This window comes from Notolepis coatsorum (genome assembly GCF_963971535.1).
Source record: "Notolepis coatsorum genome assembly, chromosome: 11".
NCBI classification, from domain to species: domain Eukaryota; kingdom Metazoa; phylum Chordata; class Actinopteri; order Aulopiformes; family Paralepididae; genus Notolepis; species Notolepis coatsorum.
The window spans coordinates 106,233,819-106,249,997 of record NC_140175.1 but is presented as its reverse complement, the minus strand read 5'-3'; the positions used below and the strand labels follow the sequence as shown (position 1 = coordinate 106,249,997).

At 43.8% G+C, this 16,179-nt stretch overlaps 1 protein-coding gene across 1 annotated transcript in view; it reads right to left on the bottom strand.

Annotated features, from left to right (window-relative positions):
* The window catches only part of rab36 (RAB36, member RAS oncogene family), a gene marked incomplete at both ends in the record, with an annotated part of 39,197 nt that overhangs the window by 4,052 nt on the left and 18,966 nt on the right, over positions 1 to 16,179 (bottom strand). Inside the window, 2 exons of the mRNA XM_084325040.1 lie at positions 3,706 to 3,822; positions 4,925 to 5,015. Of these exons, the coding sequence (XP_084181166.1) occupies positions 3,706 to 3,822; positions 4,925 to 5,015 (208 nt within the window). The remainder of the gene's footprint in view (positions 1 to 3,705; positions 3,823 to 4,924; positions 5,016 to 16,179) is intronic.

Below are 16,179 nucleotides of genomic sequence, written 5' to 3'. Positions count from 1 at the left end.
TGTGTTTAATACATTCTGATAGACTATGTGTGTTTAATACATTCTGATAGGACTATGTGTGTTTAATACATTCTGATAGACTATGTGTGTTTAATACATTCTGATATACTGTGTGTCTGATAGACTATGTGTGTTTAATACATTCTGATAGACTATGTGTGTTTAATACATTCTGATAGACTATGTGTGTTTAATACATTCTGATAGACTATGTGTGTTTAATACATTCTGATAGACTATGGGTGTTTTAATACATTCTAGAATAGATGTGATGTGTTTAATACATTCTGATAGACTATGTGTGTTTAATACATTCTGATAGATGTGATGTGTTTAAAGGTCCCATGCATTATAAATGTCATTTTTCAGTCTCTAGCATTGTATTATAGTAATAGGAGTTCGTATCAATGTGTTTTAGGGTCTAAATACCATATTGGCGGATTGCTCCGATTCAGCCCAGCCCCTCTCGTGCTCTAGTAAATCGGGTCATTTTGATTTGAAGTCCTGAGTCACGTCATTAGGCGCACAGTGATGCGATTGGCTCTGTGGTTGGAGGCTAATGCCCGCCCCCATTCTACCTAGACTAGACGGCGAGTGGAGCTGCGGGGCCGAGAGGGAGAGAAAGGAGAGAAAGGAGAGAGAGGGAGGAGGGAGAGAGAGGGGGGGGGTACCTGCCGGCCGCGCGCCACACGGGAGATTGAAAGAAAAGAAAAAAGGTTGCCCCGTTTCATCAGCGAGAGCCGAGTGGGAGAGAAAGGAGAGAAAGGAAGAGAGAAGGAGGGAGGGAGAGAGAGGGGACACTTTGGGGGGGGGGGGGGGGGGGTACCTGCCGGCCGCGCGCCACACGGGAGATTGAAAGAAGAAAAAAGCTGCTGCCCCGTCTCATCAGCGAGAGCCGAGTGGGAGAGAAAGGAGAGAAAAGGAGGGAGGGAGAGAGAGGGGGCACTTGGGGGGGGTACCTGCCGGCCGCGCGCCACACGGGAGATTGAAAGAAAGAAAAAAGCGAAAGGAAGAGAGAGCCGAGAGGGGCATTGTCTCTCTCTCTCTCTCTCTCTCTCTCTCTCTCTCTCTCTTCTCTCTCTCTCTCTCTCTCTCTCTCTCTCTCTCTCTCTCTCTCTCTCTCTCTCTCTCTCTCTCTCTCTCTCTCTCTCTCTCTCTCATGGTATAAATGATTATTTGTGTAAATAAGGACGTTATACGCCGACCATTAAGAAAATACATGTTAGTTTAGGAATAAGGGGCAGGTAACTATAAGATGTATTCTTCTTCCTGCTCCTTTTGTCCATGGAATGACTATTTATGATTTTTTAATGAAGAAACTATGATTGTATTATTCCATGTGGCAAATAAAAACTCTGAACTGAACTGAACTCTCTCTCTCTTCCCCCCCCCTCCCTCCCTCCCTCTACCAGTGCAGACTGTGGTCTGACTGTCACTCAAAGTGCTTATGGGCGGAGCCAGGCCATAACAGCCTGATTTCTTGAGGCTGAAAAATGATGGTTTCGAGTACTTGATTAGAAATATAAAACAATGAATTAAAAAAAAAATAATAATTACAAATGTCTTCAATAGACTAACAGGAATTGTGTAAAGTTGCCCAAATAGTGCTAGGAATAGCAGTGCATAGCCCCTTTAATACATTCTGATAGACTATATGTTTAATACATTCTGATAGATGTGATGTGTTTAATACATTCTGATAGATGTGATGTGTTTAATACATTCTGATAGATGTGATGTGTTTAATACATTCTGATAGACTATGTAAGGGATAATGTATAGCTACGAGGTCATTGTCGCAAAATAATTGACCGACACGGAGTTCTGGACGGAGTTCCCGAGGTGTTCTAAACGCAGTGAAGGTCAATTATTTTGCGACAATGACCGAGTATAGCTATACATTATCCCGCTTATTACAGGGCTAACTTACTAACAATATACCTAATTCATTTTACACCATCGACAAGACGAGATCAAATGCAGACGCAGTTGTTCTGTGGCTCCTCTGTCATCGCCGGCAGCCGGCAGGTGTGTGGTCTGATTACCTGATGAGTGCAGCTGTGCATATGCTGAGCTTAGCTTTCGTGACTGTCTGCGACCAAAATGCTTGATTGTGATTGGTAAATAGCGCTGTGTTACCCGTATCAGCGGTCATTATTGCGCGTTGCCCATAGCAGCGGTCCGTTATCGAGAAATAACTGACCGCTGTCAGGGGCAACCGAGCGCTATTGACCAATCACAATCAAGCATTTTGGCGAATGTTAAAACGCCATGTAATAAGTGTGTTTAATATATTCTGATAGACTATGTGTGTTTAATACATTCTGATAGACTAATGTGATGTGTTTAATACATTCTGATAGACTATGTGATGTGTTTAATACATTCTGATAGACTATGTGATGTGTTTAATACATTCTGATAGACTAATGTGATGTGTTTAATACATTCTGATAGACTATGTCAGGGGTAGGCAACCCTAGGCACGCGTGCCTGCATAGGCACGCGGGGGCATTTGCATAGGCACAGGGGGCAGCATTAAAAAAAAAAAAAAAAAAATGAAAATTATATATATATTTTTTTTTTGTAATATTATAGTGAAATATTTTGCACTGTTGTCGCATTTATCTTGTTGAAATCCTCCCACAGGTTCTTTTTACTACCACATATTTAATTGAGACCCTTTATTTGTTTATTATTTCAATTTAGCTGGAAATACATTGCTACATCATTCAGTAACATTTGCAGAGCCTTATAACAAAAACATTATTACGGTCACCGTTGTGACCAGTGGGATTAATCAACAAATTGTATTATTTATTTTTCTATTTCATTGAACATTGCACATGTTAAAAGCCATTTCTTTACTAAAAATGTGAGTATTACCAAGTCAACTTGTGTTCTTAAAACAATGACAATAAACATAGTTTTATTAAGTTGAAATAATGTGGTTGTGTACTTATTTTTCTGTTAACTTATTATGGATTGAAAACTGAAAACCTTAATGCACAGTAACTGAACTCAATATTTTTAAGTTCTGGTAACTTATTATATTTTTTTTTACAGTGTAGTCTTGCGATCAATCAAAACGTATTTACACGATATACCTCACATTCACCCTCCATTCACATCCTGGTGTTCTCCATTAGGCCTGTACAGTAGGTGGAGCTATGACAGCACACGTACAGTACACATACCAATGGTGTGTGATGTGTCCAAAAATGAATGGGCAAATGTGAGTTAAATGGTCGCACTGTATGCAGCTGTTTGTCTGCATTGCATTCCCCCCCCCCAACTCAGATTTAGGGTTGATACAACCATCATAATAATATTGTTAATAATAACAATAACAATAATGATGTAATAATGTAAAAATTATCATTAAAAATACCTGATTATGAGAAATAATTATTACGATGCATGGAATATTGTTGAGGCACACTAGTTACAACTATATTTCAAACAGGCACTCCATGTCAAAAAGGTTGCTGACCCCTGGACTATGTGATGTGTTTAATACATGATGGTTATGGTTATAAAAGTTAGAATAGGCTTATTTTCCACATACAAACTGTTCTATGTACATACAGCCAACATGTATATGTTCAAATTAATTTCAGATTACTCATTTAAAGACAGGACATTACTTACTGATGTTACAGACAGGACATTACTTACTGATGTTACAGACAGGACATTACTTACTGATGTAGTCTCCTGCTCCGATGCTGCAGGGGGCGCCCCTCTCCTCCAGCTCCTTCAGGACAGAGGCTTCAAACGTCAGCGCCGCCACCCGGAAGAACAAGTCCTGAACGTTCTCCCCTGAGAGCAGGAGACACCATCAGAGGCCTGCTCCATGCGCTCCTAATGTCTTCTAAGAACAAGTCCTGAACGTTCTCCCCTGAGAGCAGGAGACACGTCATCAGAGGCCTGCTCCATGCGCTCCTAATGTCTTCTAAGAACAAGTCCTGAATGTACTTTAGGAGTGGGATTAAATAAGTGTATGCTTCTTCCCACTCTTTTTCTAATATGTGAATAAAAGAATAAAATAAATAATTGAGTTTGACTTTTTTGTTTGTTCTTTGTTATTTAATTTTTGTATATACATTTATTATTTGAACGGCTTAAGGCTATATATGTACTTGATGTTTGTTTGTTATGTTGCATATTTTAAATAAACTTCAATCAATCAATCAATACATCATCAGAGACCTGCTCCATGCTCTCCTAATGTCTTCTAACGGCGCTACGCTTTGAAAATGTATTGGAAGGATTTGATTTCCGTGTCATTATTCAAAAATATTTAATTAGTTGATACAGTTTTAAGATATGTATAAGAAACCTCTGCATGATTGTTTTATGTATCTTAGAATGTTTTATATTTTATATTTCCCGAATTTCCAGCAAGGGGATCAATGAAGGACTATCTTATTTTATCGTATCTTATTACATCAGTCTAATACGACAAGACAACATTGTAACCACCACTAACATCTGACTGTTACAATGATGTCTTGTCGTATTAGACTGGACTGATGTTAGTGACTGTTACAATGGTAAATGGTGCATTTTATATAGCGCTTTTATCGAAAGCACTTTACAATTTGTTCCTCACATTTGACCCATTCACTCACACATTCACACACCGACAGCAGAGGCGACCGTGCAAGGTGCCAACCTGCTCATCGAGAGCAATTAGGGATTGAGTGTCTTGCTCAAGGACACTTTGACGCGCTGCCCAGGAGAAGCGGGAATCAAACCGGGAACCTCCGGATTACCAGACGACTGCTCTACCCCCCCAAGACACGGTCGACTCCCGAGCCTTGTCATATTAGACTGATGTTGGTGACTATTAGAATGTTAGCCTTGTCGTATTGGTCTGTTAACATTCTAAACACTGAACAACAGTTAGCTCTTGTTTTACCTGATTTGGCTGAAACAGACCAGAACTCAGCCTGCAGTTCTGTGGCCATCGTGATGGCATCTCGCTCTGCCCTGGTGCGCTCTGCTGCGGACTGAAACAATATATACATCTGGTTTAATAATAATAACACATTAGCCCTACAGTATAATAACACCTTAACCCTACAGTAGAATAACACATTAGCCCTACAGTATAATAACACCTTAGCCCTACAGTATAATAACACCTTAGCCCTACAGTATAATAACACCTTAGCCCTACAGTAGAATAGCACCTTAGCCCTACAGTATAATAACACATTAGCCCTACAGTATAATAACACCTTAGCCCTACAGTATAATAACACCTTAGCCCTACAGTATAATAACACATTAGCCCTACAGTATAATAACACCTTAGCCCTACAGTATAATAACACATTAGCCCTACAGTATAATAACACCTTAGCCCTACAGTATAATAACACCTTAGCCCTACAGTATAATAACACCTTAGCCCTACAGTATAATAACACATTAGCCCTACAGTATAATAACACCTTAGCCCTACAGTATAATAACACCTTAGCCCTACAGTATAATAACACATTAGCCCTACAGTATAATAACACCTTAGCCCTACAGTATAATAACACCTTAGCCCTACAGTAGAATAACACCTTAGCCCTACAGTATAATAACACATTAGCCCTACAGTATAATAACACCTTAGCCCTACAGTAGAATAACACCTTAGCCCTACAGTATAATAACACCTTAGCCCTACAGTAGAATAACACCTTAGCCCTACAGTATAATAACACATTAGCCCTACAGTATAATAACACCTTAGCCCTACAGTATAATAACACCTTAGCCCTACAGTAGAATAACACCTTAACCCTACAGTATAATAACACCTTAGCCCTACAGTAGAATAACACCTTAACCCTACAGTAGAATAACACCTTAGCCCTACAGTATAATAACACCTTAACCCTACAGTATAATAACACCTTAGCCCTACAGTATAATAACACCTTAGCCCTACAGTATAATAACACCTTAGCCCTACAGTAGAATAACACCTTAGCCCTACAGTATAATAACACCTTAGCCCTACAGTATAATAACACCTTAGCCCTACAGTAGAATAACACCTTAACCCTACAGTAGAATAACACCTTAGCCCTACAGTATAATAACACCTTAACCCTACAGTATAATAACACCTTAGCCCTACAGTATAATAACACCTTAGCCCTACAGTATAATAACACCTTAGCCCTACAGTAGAATAACACCTTAGCCCTACAGTAGAATAACACCTTAGCCCTACAGTAGAATAACACATTAGCCCTACAGTATAATAACACCTTAGCCCTACAGTATAATAACACCTTAGCCCTACAGTATAATAACACCTTAGCCCTACAGTAGAATAACACCTTAGCCCTACAGTATAATAACACCTTAACCCTACAGTATAATAACACCTTAGCCCTACAGTATAATAACACCTTAACCCTACAGTATAATAACACATTAGCCCTACAGTAGAATAACACATTAGCCCTACAGTATAATAACACCTTAACCCTACAGTAGAATAACACCTTAGCCCTACAGTATAATAACACATTAGCCCTACAGTATAATAACACCTTAGCCCTACAGTATAATAACACCTTAGCCCTACAGTATAATAACACCTTAACCCTACAGTAGAATAACACCTTAACCCTACAGTATAATAACACCTTAGCCCTACAGTATAATAACACCTTAGCCCTACAGTAGAATAACACCTTAGCCCTACAGTATAATAACACCTTAGCCCTACAGTATAATAACACCTTAACCCTACAGTATAATAACACCTTAGTCCTACAGTAGAATAACACCTTAGCCCTACAGTATAATAACACCTTAGCCCTACAGTATAATAACACATTAGCCCTACAGTAGAATAACACCTTAGCCCTACAGTAGAATAACACCTTAGCCCTACAGTATAATAACACCTTAGCCCTACAGTATAATAACACCTTAGCCCTACAGTAGAATAACACCTTAGCCCTACAGTAGAATAACACCTTAGCCCTACAGTAGAATAACACCTTAGCCCTACAGTATAATAACACATTAGCCCTACAGTAGAATAACACCTTAGCCCTACAGTATAATAACACCTTAGCCCTACAGTATAATAACACCTTAGCCCTACAGTATAATAACACCTTAGCCCTACAGTATAATAACACCTTAGCCCTACAGTATAATAACACCTTAACCCTACAGTATAATAACACCTTAGCCCTACAGTATAATAACACCTTAGCCCTACAGTATAATAACACCTTAGCCCTACAGTATAATAACACCTTAGCCCTACAGTATAATAACACCTTAACCCTACAGTATAATAACACCTTAGCCCTACAGTATAATAACACCTTAGCCCTACAGTAGAATAACACCTTAACCCTACAGTATAATAACACCTTAGCCCTACAGTATAATAACACATTAGCCCTACAGTATAATAACACCTTAACCCTACAGTATAATAACACCTTAGCCCTACAGTATAATAACACCTTAGCCCTACAGTAGAATAACACCTTAACCCTACAGTATAATAACACCTTAGCCCTACAGTATAATAACACCTTAGCCCTACAGTATAATAACACCTTAGCCCTACAGTATAATAACACCTTAGCCCTACAGTAGAATAACACCTTAGCCCTACAGTATAATAATACCTTAACCCTACAGTATAATAACACCTTAACCCTACAGTATAATAACACCTTAGCCCTACAGTATAATAACACCTTAACCCTACAGTATAATAACACCTTAGCCCTACAGTATAATAACACCTTAGCCCTACAGTATAATAACACCTTAGCCCTACAGTAGAATAACACCTTAGCCCTACAGTATAATAACACCTTAGCCCTACAGTAGAATAACACCTTAGCCCTACAGTAGAATAACACCTTAGCCCTACAGTAGAATAACACCTTAGCCCTACAGTAGAATAACACCTTAGCCCTACAGTAGAATAACACCTTAGCCCTACAGTAGAATAACACCTTAGCCCTACAGTATAATAACACCTTAGCCCTACAGTATAATAACACCTTAGCCCTACAGTATAATAACACATTAGCCCTACAGTATAATAACACCTTAGCCCTACAGTATAATAACACCTTAGCCCTACAGTATAATAACACCTTAGCCCTACAGTATAATAACACCTTAGCCCTACAGTATAATAACACATTAGCCCTACAGTAGAATAACACCTTAGCCCTACAGTAGAATAACACCTTAGCCCTACAGTAGAATAACACCTTAACCCTACAGTAGAATAACACCTTAGCCCTACAGTATAATAACACCTTAGCCCTACAGTAGAATAACACCTTAACCCTACAGTATAATAACACCTTAGCCCTACAGTAGAATAACACCTTAGCCCTACAGTATAATAACACTTTAGCCCTACAGTAGAATAACACCTTAGCCCTACAGTATAATAACACCTTAGCCCTACAGTATAATAACACCTTAACCCTACAGTAGAATAACACCTTAGCCCTACAGTAGAATAACACATTAACCCTACAGTAGAATAACACCTTAGCCCTACAGTATAATAACACCTTAGCCCTACAGTATAATAACACCTTAGCCCTACAGTATAATAACACCTTAGCCCTACAGTAGAATAACACATTAGCCCTACAGTATAATAACACCTTAGCCCTACAGTATAATAACACCTTAACCCTACAGTATAATAACACCTTAGCCCTACAGTATAATAACACCTTAACCCTACAGTATAATAACACCTTAGCCCTACAGTATAATAACACCTTAACCCTACAGTAGAATAACACTTTAGCCCTACAGTAGAATAACACCTTAGCCCTACAGTATAATAACACCTTAGCCCTACAGTATAATAACACCGTAGCCCTACAGTATAATAACACATTAGCCCTACAGTAGAATAACACCTTAGCCCTACAGTATAATAACACATTAGCCCTACAGTATAATAACACCTTAACCCTACAGTAGAATAACACCTTAGCCCTACAGTATAATAACACCTTAACCCTACAGTAGAATAACACCTTAGCCCTACAGTAGAATAACACCTTAACCCTACAGTATAATAACACCTTAACCCTACAGTATAATAACACTTTAGCCCTACAGTATAATAACACCTTAACCCTACAGTATAATAACACCTTAGCCCTACAGTATAATAACACCTTAACCCTACAGTATAATAACACCTTAGCCCTACAGTAGAATAACACCTTAGCCCTACAGTATAATAACACCTTAACCCTACAGTATAATAACACATTAGCCCTACAGTATAATAACACCTTAGCCCTACAGTATAATAACACCTTAGCCCTACAGTATAATAACACTTTAGCCCTACAGTATAATAACACATTAGCCCTACAGTATAATAACACCTTAGCCCTACAGTATAATAACACTTTAGCCCTACAGTATAATAACACCTTAGCCCTACAGTATAATAACACATTAGCCCTACAGTATAATAACACCTTAGCCCTACAGTATAATAACACCTTAGCCCTACAGTAGAATAACACCTTAGCCCTACAGTAGAATAACACCTTAGCCCTACAGTATAATAACACCTTAACCCTACAGTAGAATAACACCTTAGCCCTACAGTAGAATAACACCTTAGCCCTACAGTAGAATAACACCTTAGCCCTACAGTATAATAACACCTTAACCCTACAGTATAATAACACCTTAGCCCTACAGTATAATAACACCTTAGCCCTACAGTATAATAACACCTTAACCCTACAGTATAATAACACCTTAGCCCTACAGTATAATAACACATTAGCCCTACAGTATAATAACACCTTAGCCCTACAGTATAATAACACCTTAGCCCTACAGTATAATAACACCTTAGCCCTACAGTAGAATAACACCTTAACCCTACAGTATAATAACACATTAGCCCTACAGTATAATAACACCTTAGCCCTACAGTAGAATAACACATTAGCCCTACAGTAGAATAACACCTTAGCCCTACAGTATAATAACACCTTAGCCCTACAGTAGAATAACACCTTAGCCCTACAGTATAATAACACCTTAGCCCTACAGTAGAATAACACCTTAGCCCTACAGTATAATAACACCTTAACCCTACAGTAGAATAACACATTAGCCCTACAGTATAATAACACCTTAGCCCTACAGTAGAATAACACCTTAGCCCTACAGTATAATAACACCTTAGCCCTACAGTATAATAACACCTTAGCCCTACAGTATAATAACACCTTAGCCCTACAGTATAATAACACCTTAGCCCTACAGTAGAATAACACCTTAGCCCTACAGTAGAATAACACCTTAGCCCTACAGTAGAATAACACATTAGCCCTACAGTAGAATAACACCTTAGCCCTACAGTAGAATAACACCTTAGCCCTACAGTAGAATAACACCTTAGCCCTACAGTATAATAACACCTTAGCCCTACAGTAGAATAACACATTAGCCCTACAGTAGAATAACACCTTAGCCCTACAGTAGAATAACACCTTAACCCTACAGTATAATAACACCTTAGCCCTACAGTATAATAACACATTAGCCCTACAGTAGAATAACACCTTAGCCCTACAGTATAATAACACCTTAGCCCTACAGTATAATAACACCTTAGCCCTACAGTATAATAACACCTTAACCCTACAGTAGAATAACACCTTAACCCTACAGTAGAATAACACCTTAGCCCTACAGTATAATAACACCGTAGCCCTACAGTAGAATAACACATTAGCCCTACAGTAGAATAACACCTTAACCCTACAGTAGAATAACACCTTAGCTCTACAGTATAATAACACATTAGCCCTACAGTAGAATAACACCTTAGCCCTACAGTAGAATAACACCTTAGCCCTACAGTATAATAACACCTTAGCCCTACAGTAGAATAACACCATAGCCCTACAGTATAATAACACATTAGCCCTACAGTAGAATAACACCTTAGCCCTACAGTAGAATAACACCTTAGCCCTACAGTATAATAACACATTAGCCCTACTGTGCGGGAGCTTAGAGGACTGTATATAATTATCACCTTAGGGGGTGTGGTAGGATGCCTTAACTCTTAAACTAATTGTACCAAATACACAACTGAGTGAATAACTTAAAATGGAGTCACCTAAACTAGAAAGAGCGAGGAAACTGTTTGAAACATAATGCTTTTATATAAGCAAAAAAGGGGAAAAAGATACATACAAAATATTGTTATCACAATTACACAAAGCCTAATTAAATACTATTACTAAATTTAGATGGGCGCCCAAATAGTTCTAATAAAGTGTTCTGGCCAAACGTTGCCGCGGTTACCACTGTGACAGAGGAACAATTCCCTCTGCAGGATGAGAGAGATGGAGGTGATGAGGAGTAGTAGACCGCTGCGTGTTGATGAGGGCGGGAAGACGCTGCCCGGTCCAATAGGCGCCACTAGTCTGCTCCTGCAGACCAGATGCTCCGCTGTGGTGGTCCGAGTGTCTCGCTCCGCTCCGTGGTGCTGCACGGCGCACGCCGACAGCTGCTGCAGACACGCTGGTCCCCTCTGTACCACAGGCTACTGCTTAGGACTAGTTGTGTCCTTTACTCCTTTTACAGCGACACAGACCTTATCTAAATGTTCTCTGGTCTGTGTTATATATCGACTGATATGTCCAGTATAGAGCAGCTATCGAAGCATGAGCCGAAGCTACTTTAGGTATTAGCGCCGAGCTAGCTAGCTTCGGCTAACTGGTAACGATAGATGGGGAATACTATAGTCTGCTGTAATATGCTAATCCCAGACGTTTACTAAACATCAAATTAGCTGGGTACTAAAACTCACTCTCTCTTGGTGGTATAATGTCCGCTTGGTAAGCCACTTTACATACTTGGTCACCGTCAAACTATAACGTTAACGAGAGCAACGCTGTGTGTACGTCCGCTCTCTTCCGTGGTCCGGTCAAGTTCAACGTCACAAGCTCATAGAGAGGAAGTGACGCAGATACGAGGGAACACTAAACCACCTCTGGCCCACTAGATGGCAGCACCGTCATATAACCTGAGATGCAATCAATAGGCAGACAGTGTAACATTATGTGGTAAATAATAACTTAACTCCCACATATTAACTTAAAGGGGGATTATTTTAGGTCTAATTTTACCTAATTGCAGACCCTTCAGCACAGCCGCCCCCTGATTTGCGGCGCTAATCAGTACTGAGGTCTGCTGAATGTCTAGTAGTCACTCAGGCTGGTCAGAGTCAGAGTACGGGGGTAGTCGGATCAGTCGAGCCACTGGTCTGTGGTATGTTCTTCCTCCGACCTCCACGATAGCAGAGCGGACTCTTCCGTCTTGCCCTTTTACCACACTCTGCACCCCTCCGGTGAGCCAGCGGGCTCGGGGAAGCGCCTGATCCACGATCATGACTGGGGTTCCTGGTTCTAGGTTGCCTCTTTCAGTGATCCACTTGCGGCGGCCTTGCAGCGATGGGAGATATTCGGTGGTGAACCTCTTCCAGAATTGGTCGGCTAAAGCCTGACTATACCTCCATTGTCTTCTGCCGATGATCTCGGTGGAGGCGTAGACCGCAAAGGGAAGGGCCGCGTCTCGCCGCCCCATCAAAAGGCTGTTGGGTGTTATGGGGTCGAGATCGGCCGCGTCGCTACTGACGTACCCCAGTGGCTTGGAATTCAGAATGGCTTCAATCTCCACCAGCACGGTGTTGAAGACCTCTGCCTTCGGAACCTGTCCTCTGAGCGCGGCTGCTAGAGCAGCCTTTACTGACTTGACCTCTCTCTCCCACGTTCCTACGAATACTTTATATCTGCACGAAGTCGACTGGATCCACTGGATGACTGTTGTGGAGTCAGACCACATCGACACCGCGTGAAGGGGGAGGTGCAGCTCTTCCTTCAGCATCTTTCCCAACTGGGCTCCACTTAGAGCTGCGCAGAGCTCCAGCCGGGGAATGGATTGCTGCTTCTTGGGTGCAACTCTTGAGCGTGCAAGAATGAAGGAGACGTGGACTGTGTCGTCGGGCTCCACCGCGCGCAGGTACGCTACTGCACCATATGCCTTCTCAGACGCGTCACAGAATACATGAAGGGAGAGCTGGCTGCCGGTCAGACTGACGCTCGAGGGAAAGTAGCTCCTGGGAAACTCGATCTGTTGGAGGGTGGGGAGCTCTTCTTCCCACTTCTTCCACTTCGCCCCGAGTGTCTCTGGTAGGGGGTCATCCCATCCCTTCGCCTCAGTCCACAGCTCGCTGACCAGAGCCTTGGCACGAGTCGTGTAGGGGTTGATGTAACCCAACGGGTCATATTGACTCGCCAGAGTACTGTAGATCGACCTCCTGGTTACGTAATGGCGAGTTTCGATTTTCTTTTGCCGGTAACACAGGGTGTCAGACTTGAAACGCCAGAGGAGACCCAGAGTCATTTCCTGGGCGTCCTCACTTGACTGGGAGAGCCAGGTCTCGCTGCTGTCAGCCTTCGCTTCGTCTGGGAGGTCTCGGACGACCTCAGGGTCGTTGGTGGCCCACTGGCGGACCTCAAAGCCAGCTGTGGCCAGGAAGGTGCGTATGTCATGCACCAGCTTGTAGGCCTCTTCCGCGGTCTCCACGCTGTGGAGGCAGTTGTCCACATAGAAACTGTGGTGGACAGCATCGGAGACTCCGGGGGGTGCGGCGCCGTCGTCGACATGAAGCTGCAGGGCGTAGGTGGCGCAACACGGGCTGCAGGTCGTCCCGAAGGGCAGCACCTCCCACTGATAGATGGACGGTTCCGGGTCGTCTGGGTTTTCTCTCCACAAGAACCTCATGAGTGGCTTATCTTCGTCGAGCAAACACACCTGATGGAACATGCGTTTGATGTCGCCACTGACGGCGGTCTTCTGTCGTCGGAAGCGCACCATGACTCCGAGGAGAGGAGGGGTCAGAGTCGGACCGGGCAGGAGATAGCGGTTGAGGTTCTGCTGGCGCACTTGAAAGCTGCAATTAAAGACCACTCTGTTCTTTCCGTTGTGCTTAACGTTATGGTGTGGAAGGTACCATGACTCGGTACTCCTTTCCGCCTCCTCAGGCTTCAGCCTCCTGACGAGTCCAGACTCTATGAGCTTGCTCATTTCTGTGGCGTAGGCGGCAGCCGTCTCGGGGTCTCTGCTGAGTCTTCTTTCAGTGCTAAGCAGACACGGCTTCGCTACTCCTGGGGGAACCTTGAAGGTCGGCATGGGCTCTCTTCTCAAGAGCGGTGTGGCGTATCTGAGGACACCGCGCACGCAGACACGCTTGGTCTTGGCTTGGAGAAGATCCATCGCCGCCTTATCTTCTTTGGAGCGAGTGTGTATCTTCTCGTTTTTGTATGGAGCAATGTCCAGCTGCCATAACCTCTGAACATTCTCCAGCAATGCCTCGTCTTCGTGCCCCGCTCCAATGAAGAGGCAGTGGGTCTGACGGGCGTTCAGATTTCTTAGACTGATGGGGCCCTGCAGGGTCCAGCCTAGCGGAGTCTCCAGGGCGACGGGACATCCGGGTGGACCCGGGATGATGTGCTTGGGTAAAGTGAGGTTCACATTATCGGAGCCGAGCAGGAGGGTGGGCTTCACCTCCATTGCAGCGTTGATCCCCAGATTACGGAGATGTGGGTACCTCTTCATGAGGGACTCCATCGGGTAGCCGTAACTGGAGAGGCACAACCCGGCAGCTGTGAATACGCGGCTCACTTTGAAGACTTCCTTCGGCCGTCCGGCCGGTGTGAGGGTGAGGGCCACACTTTCTCCTTGAATAGTGGTGCGCCCTGGTTGGATGGTGAGGAGATCCAGCTCCTCTGCGTCGCCCACGAGTCCAAGGGCGATGGCAGCCTCACGCATCAGCAGCGTGCGCTCCGAGCCATCGTCAATAACCGCGTAGGTCTCCAGAGTCTTGTCGCGGTTCCGCAGGACCACCGGCACAATCTTCAACAGCACGCGGGGAGTGCTGCCTCTCACGGGACCCACGTAGTAGTTGCGTAGCTCTCTAGAGGGCTCATCACGGACTTCCGCCACATAAGGCTTAGCCTTGTCGTCTCTATTGTTGAGGTCGTGGAGGGCCGTGAGGTGGATCTTCCCGCACCCGCTCTGTCTGCAGGGTCCCTTGAGGGTGCAGTCCTTTGCTCTGTGCTCACGGGCGCACTTCCAGCACCGCTTATTCTCTATTATCCACTGTTTCTTTTCCTCTGTAGTCTTCTCCTTGAACACGGGACAGTTGTCTAGCCAGTGGACCTCTGTGCAGCACTGGCATGGCGGCGGAGTCTTCTTCTCTCCTTTCTTCTGGGAGGAGAAGCCTCGTTGGCCTTTCGGGGGCCCTTGGTGCTCCTTTGATCTGGTTTCATGTACGGTGGTCAGCACCCTAACGGGCCGCCCCGTTCGGTCGGACTTGTCTCGTCCACTGCCTCTCGGCTCTTCCCGCTTGGGGAGGCGGATGTGCCTCATCTCCGACTTCAGGAACTCTGAGAGCTCCATCAGGGTAGACAGTGGCTGTTGGGGGTGGAGACGCTCGTGTTCCCGTCGGAATCTCTCTTCCCTTTCCTTTGGAAGCTTCCTGACGAAGCGTTCTACGTTGGAGCCTGCATAGAGCTCAGTGCGGCCGGCGGCTCCTTGGAACGTCAGGAGGCTCACCAGAGCCTGTACCTTCAAGGAGTATGCGTCCAGGGCGTGGTCGTCCTTTATGTCTGCCATTTCTCCCAGCTCGTGGATCTCCTCCAATATGTGGTCCCACGGGCGTCCCCAGCGCTCGTCCAGGGCCTGGAGAGACGAAGTATAGGGGGTGGGGGAGTATGCGTTGGCAGTGCATATGAGCTTGGCCGCAGGCAGCGTACAGTGCATAGACAGCTCGAGGAACTTCTGTTGCTCGCTGTGGTTGGCGGCGCCCAGGAGGAACTCCAGACACATCCTCATGTCATGGTACTGACTTCTAGAATTGTCTTTGAAGAATGGGATGGCGCTCCCTGGTGGGCGCTGTGGGAGCGGGTCGTACCTAGGGGCCGGTGCAGTTACAGGCCAATGTTGATGGGATCTGGAGGTTGCTCTGTGTGTGGCGGGTAGCCGCTCACATTGAGAGCGGGGTGACACCTCTCTTGGTGCCGTATGTTCCTCCTGCAGACGAGC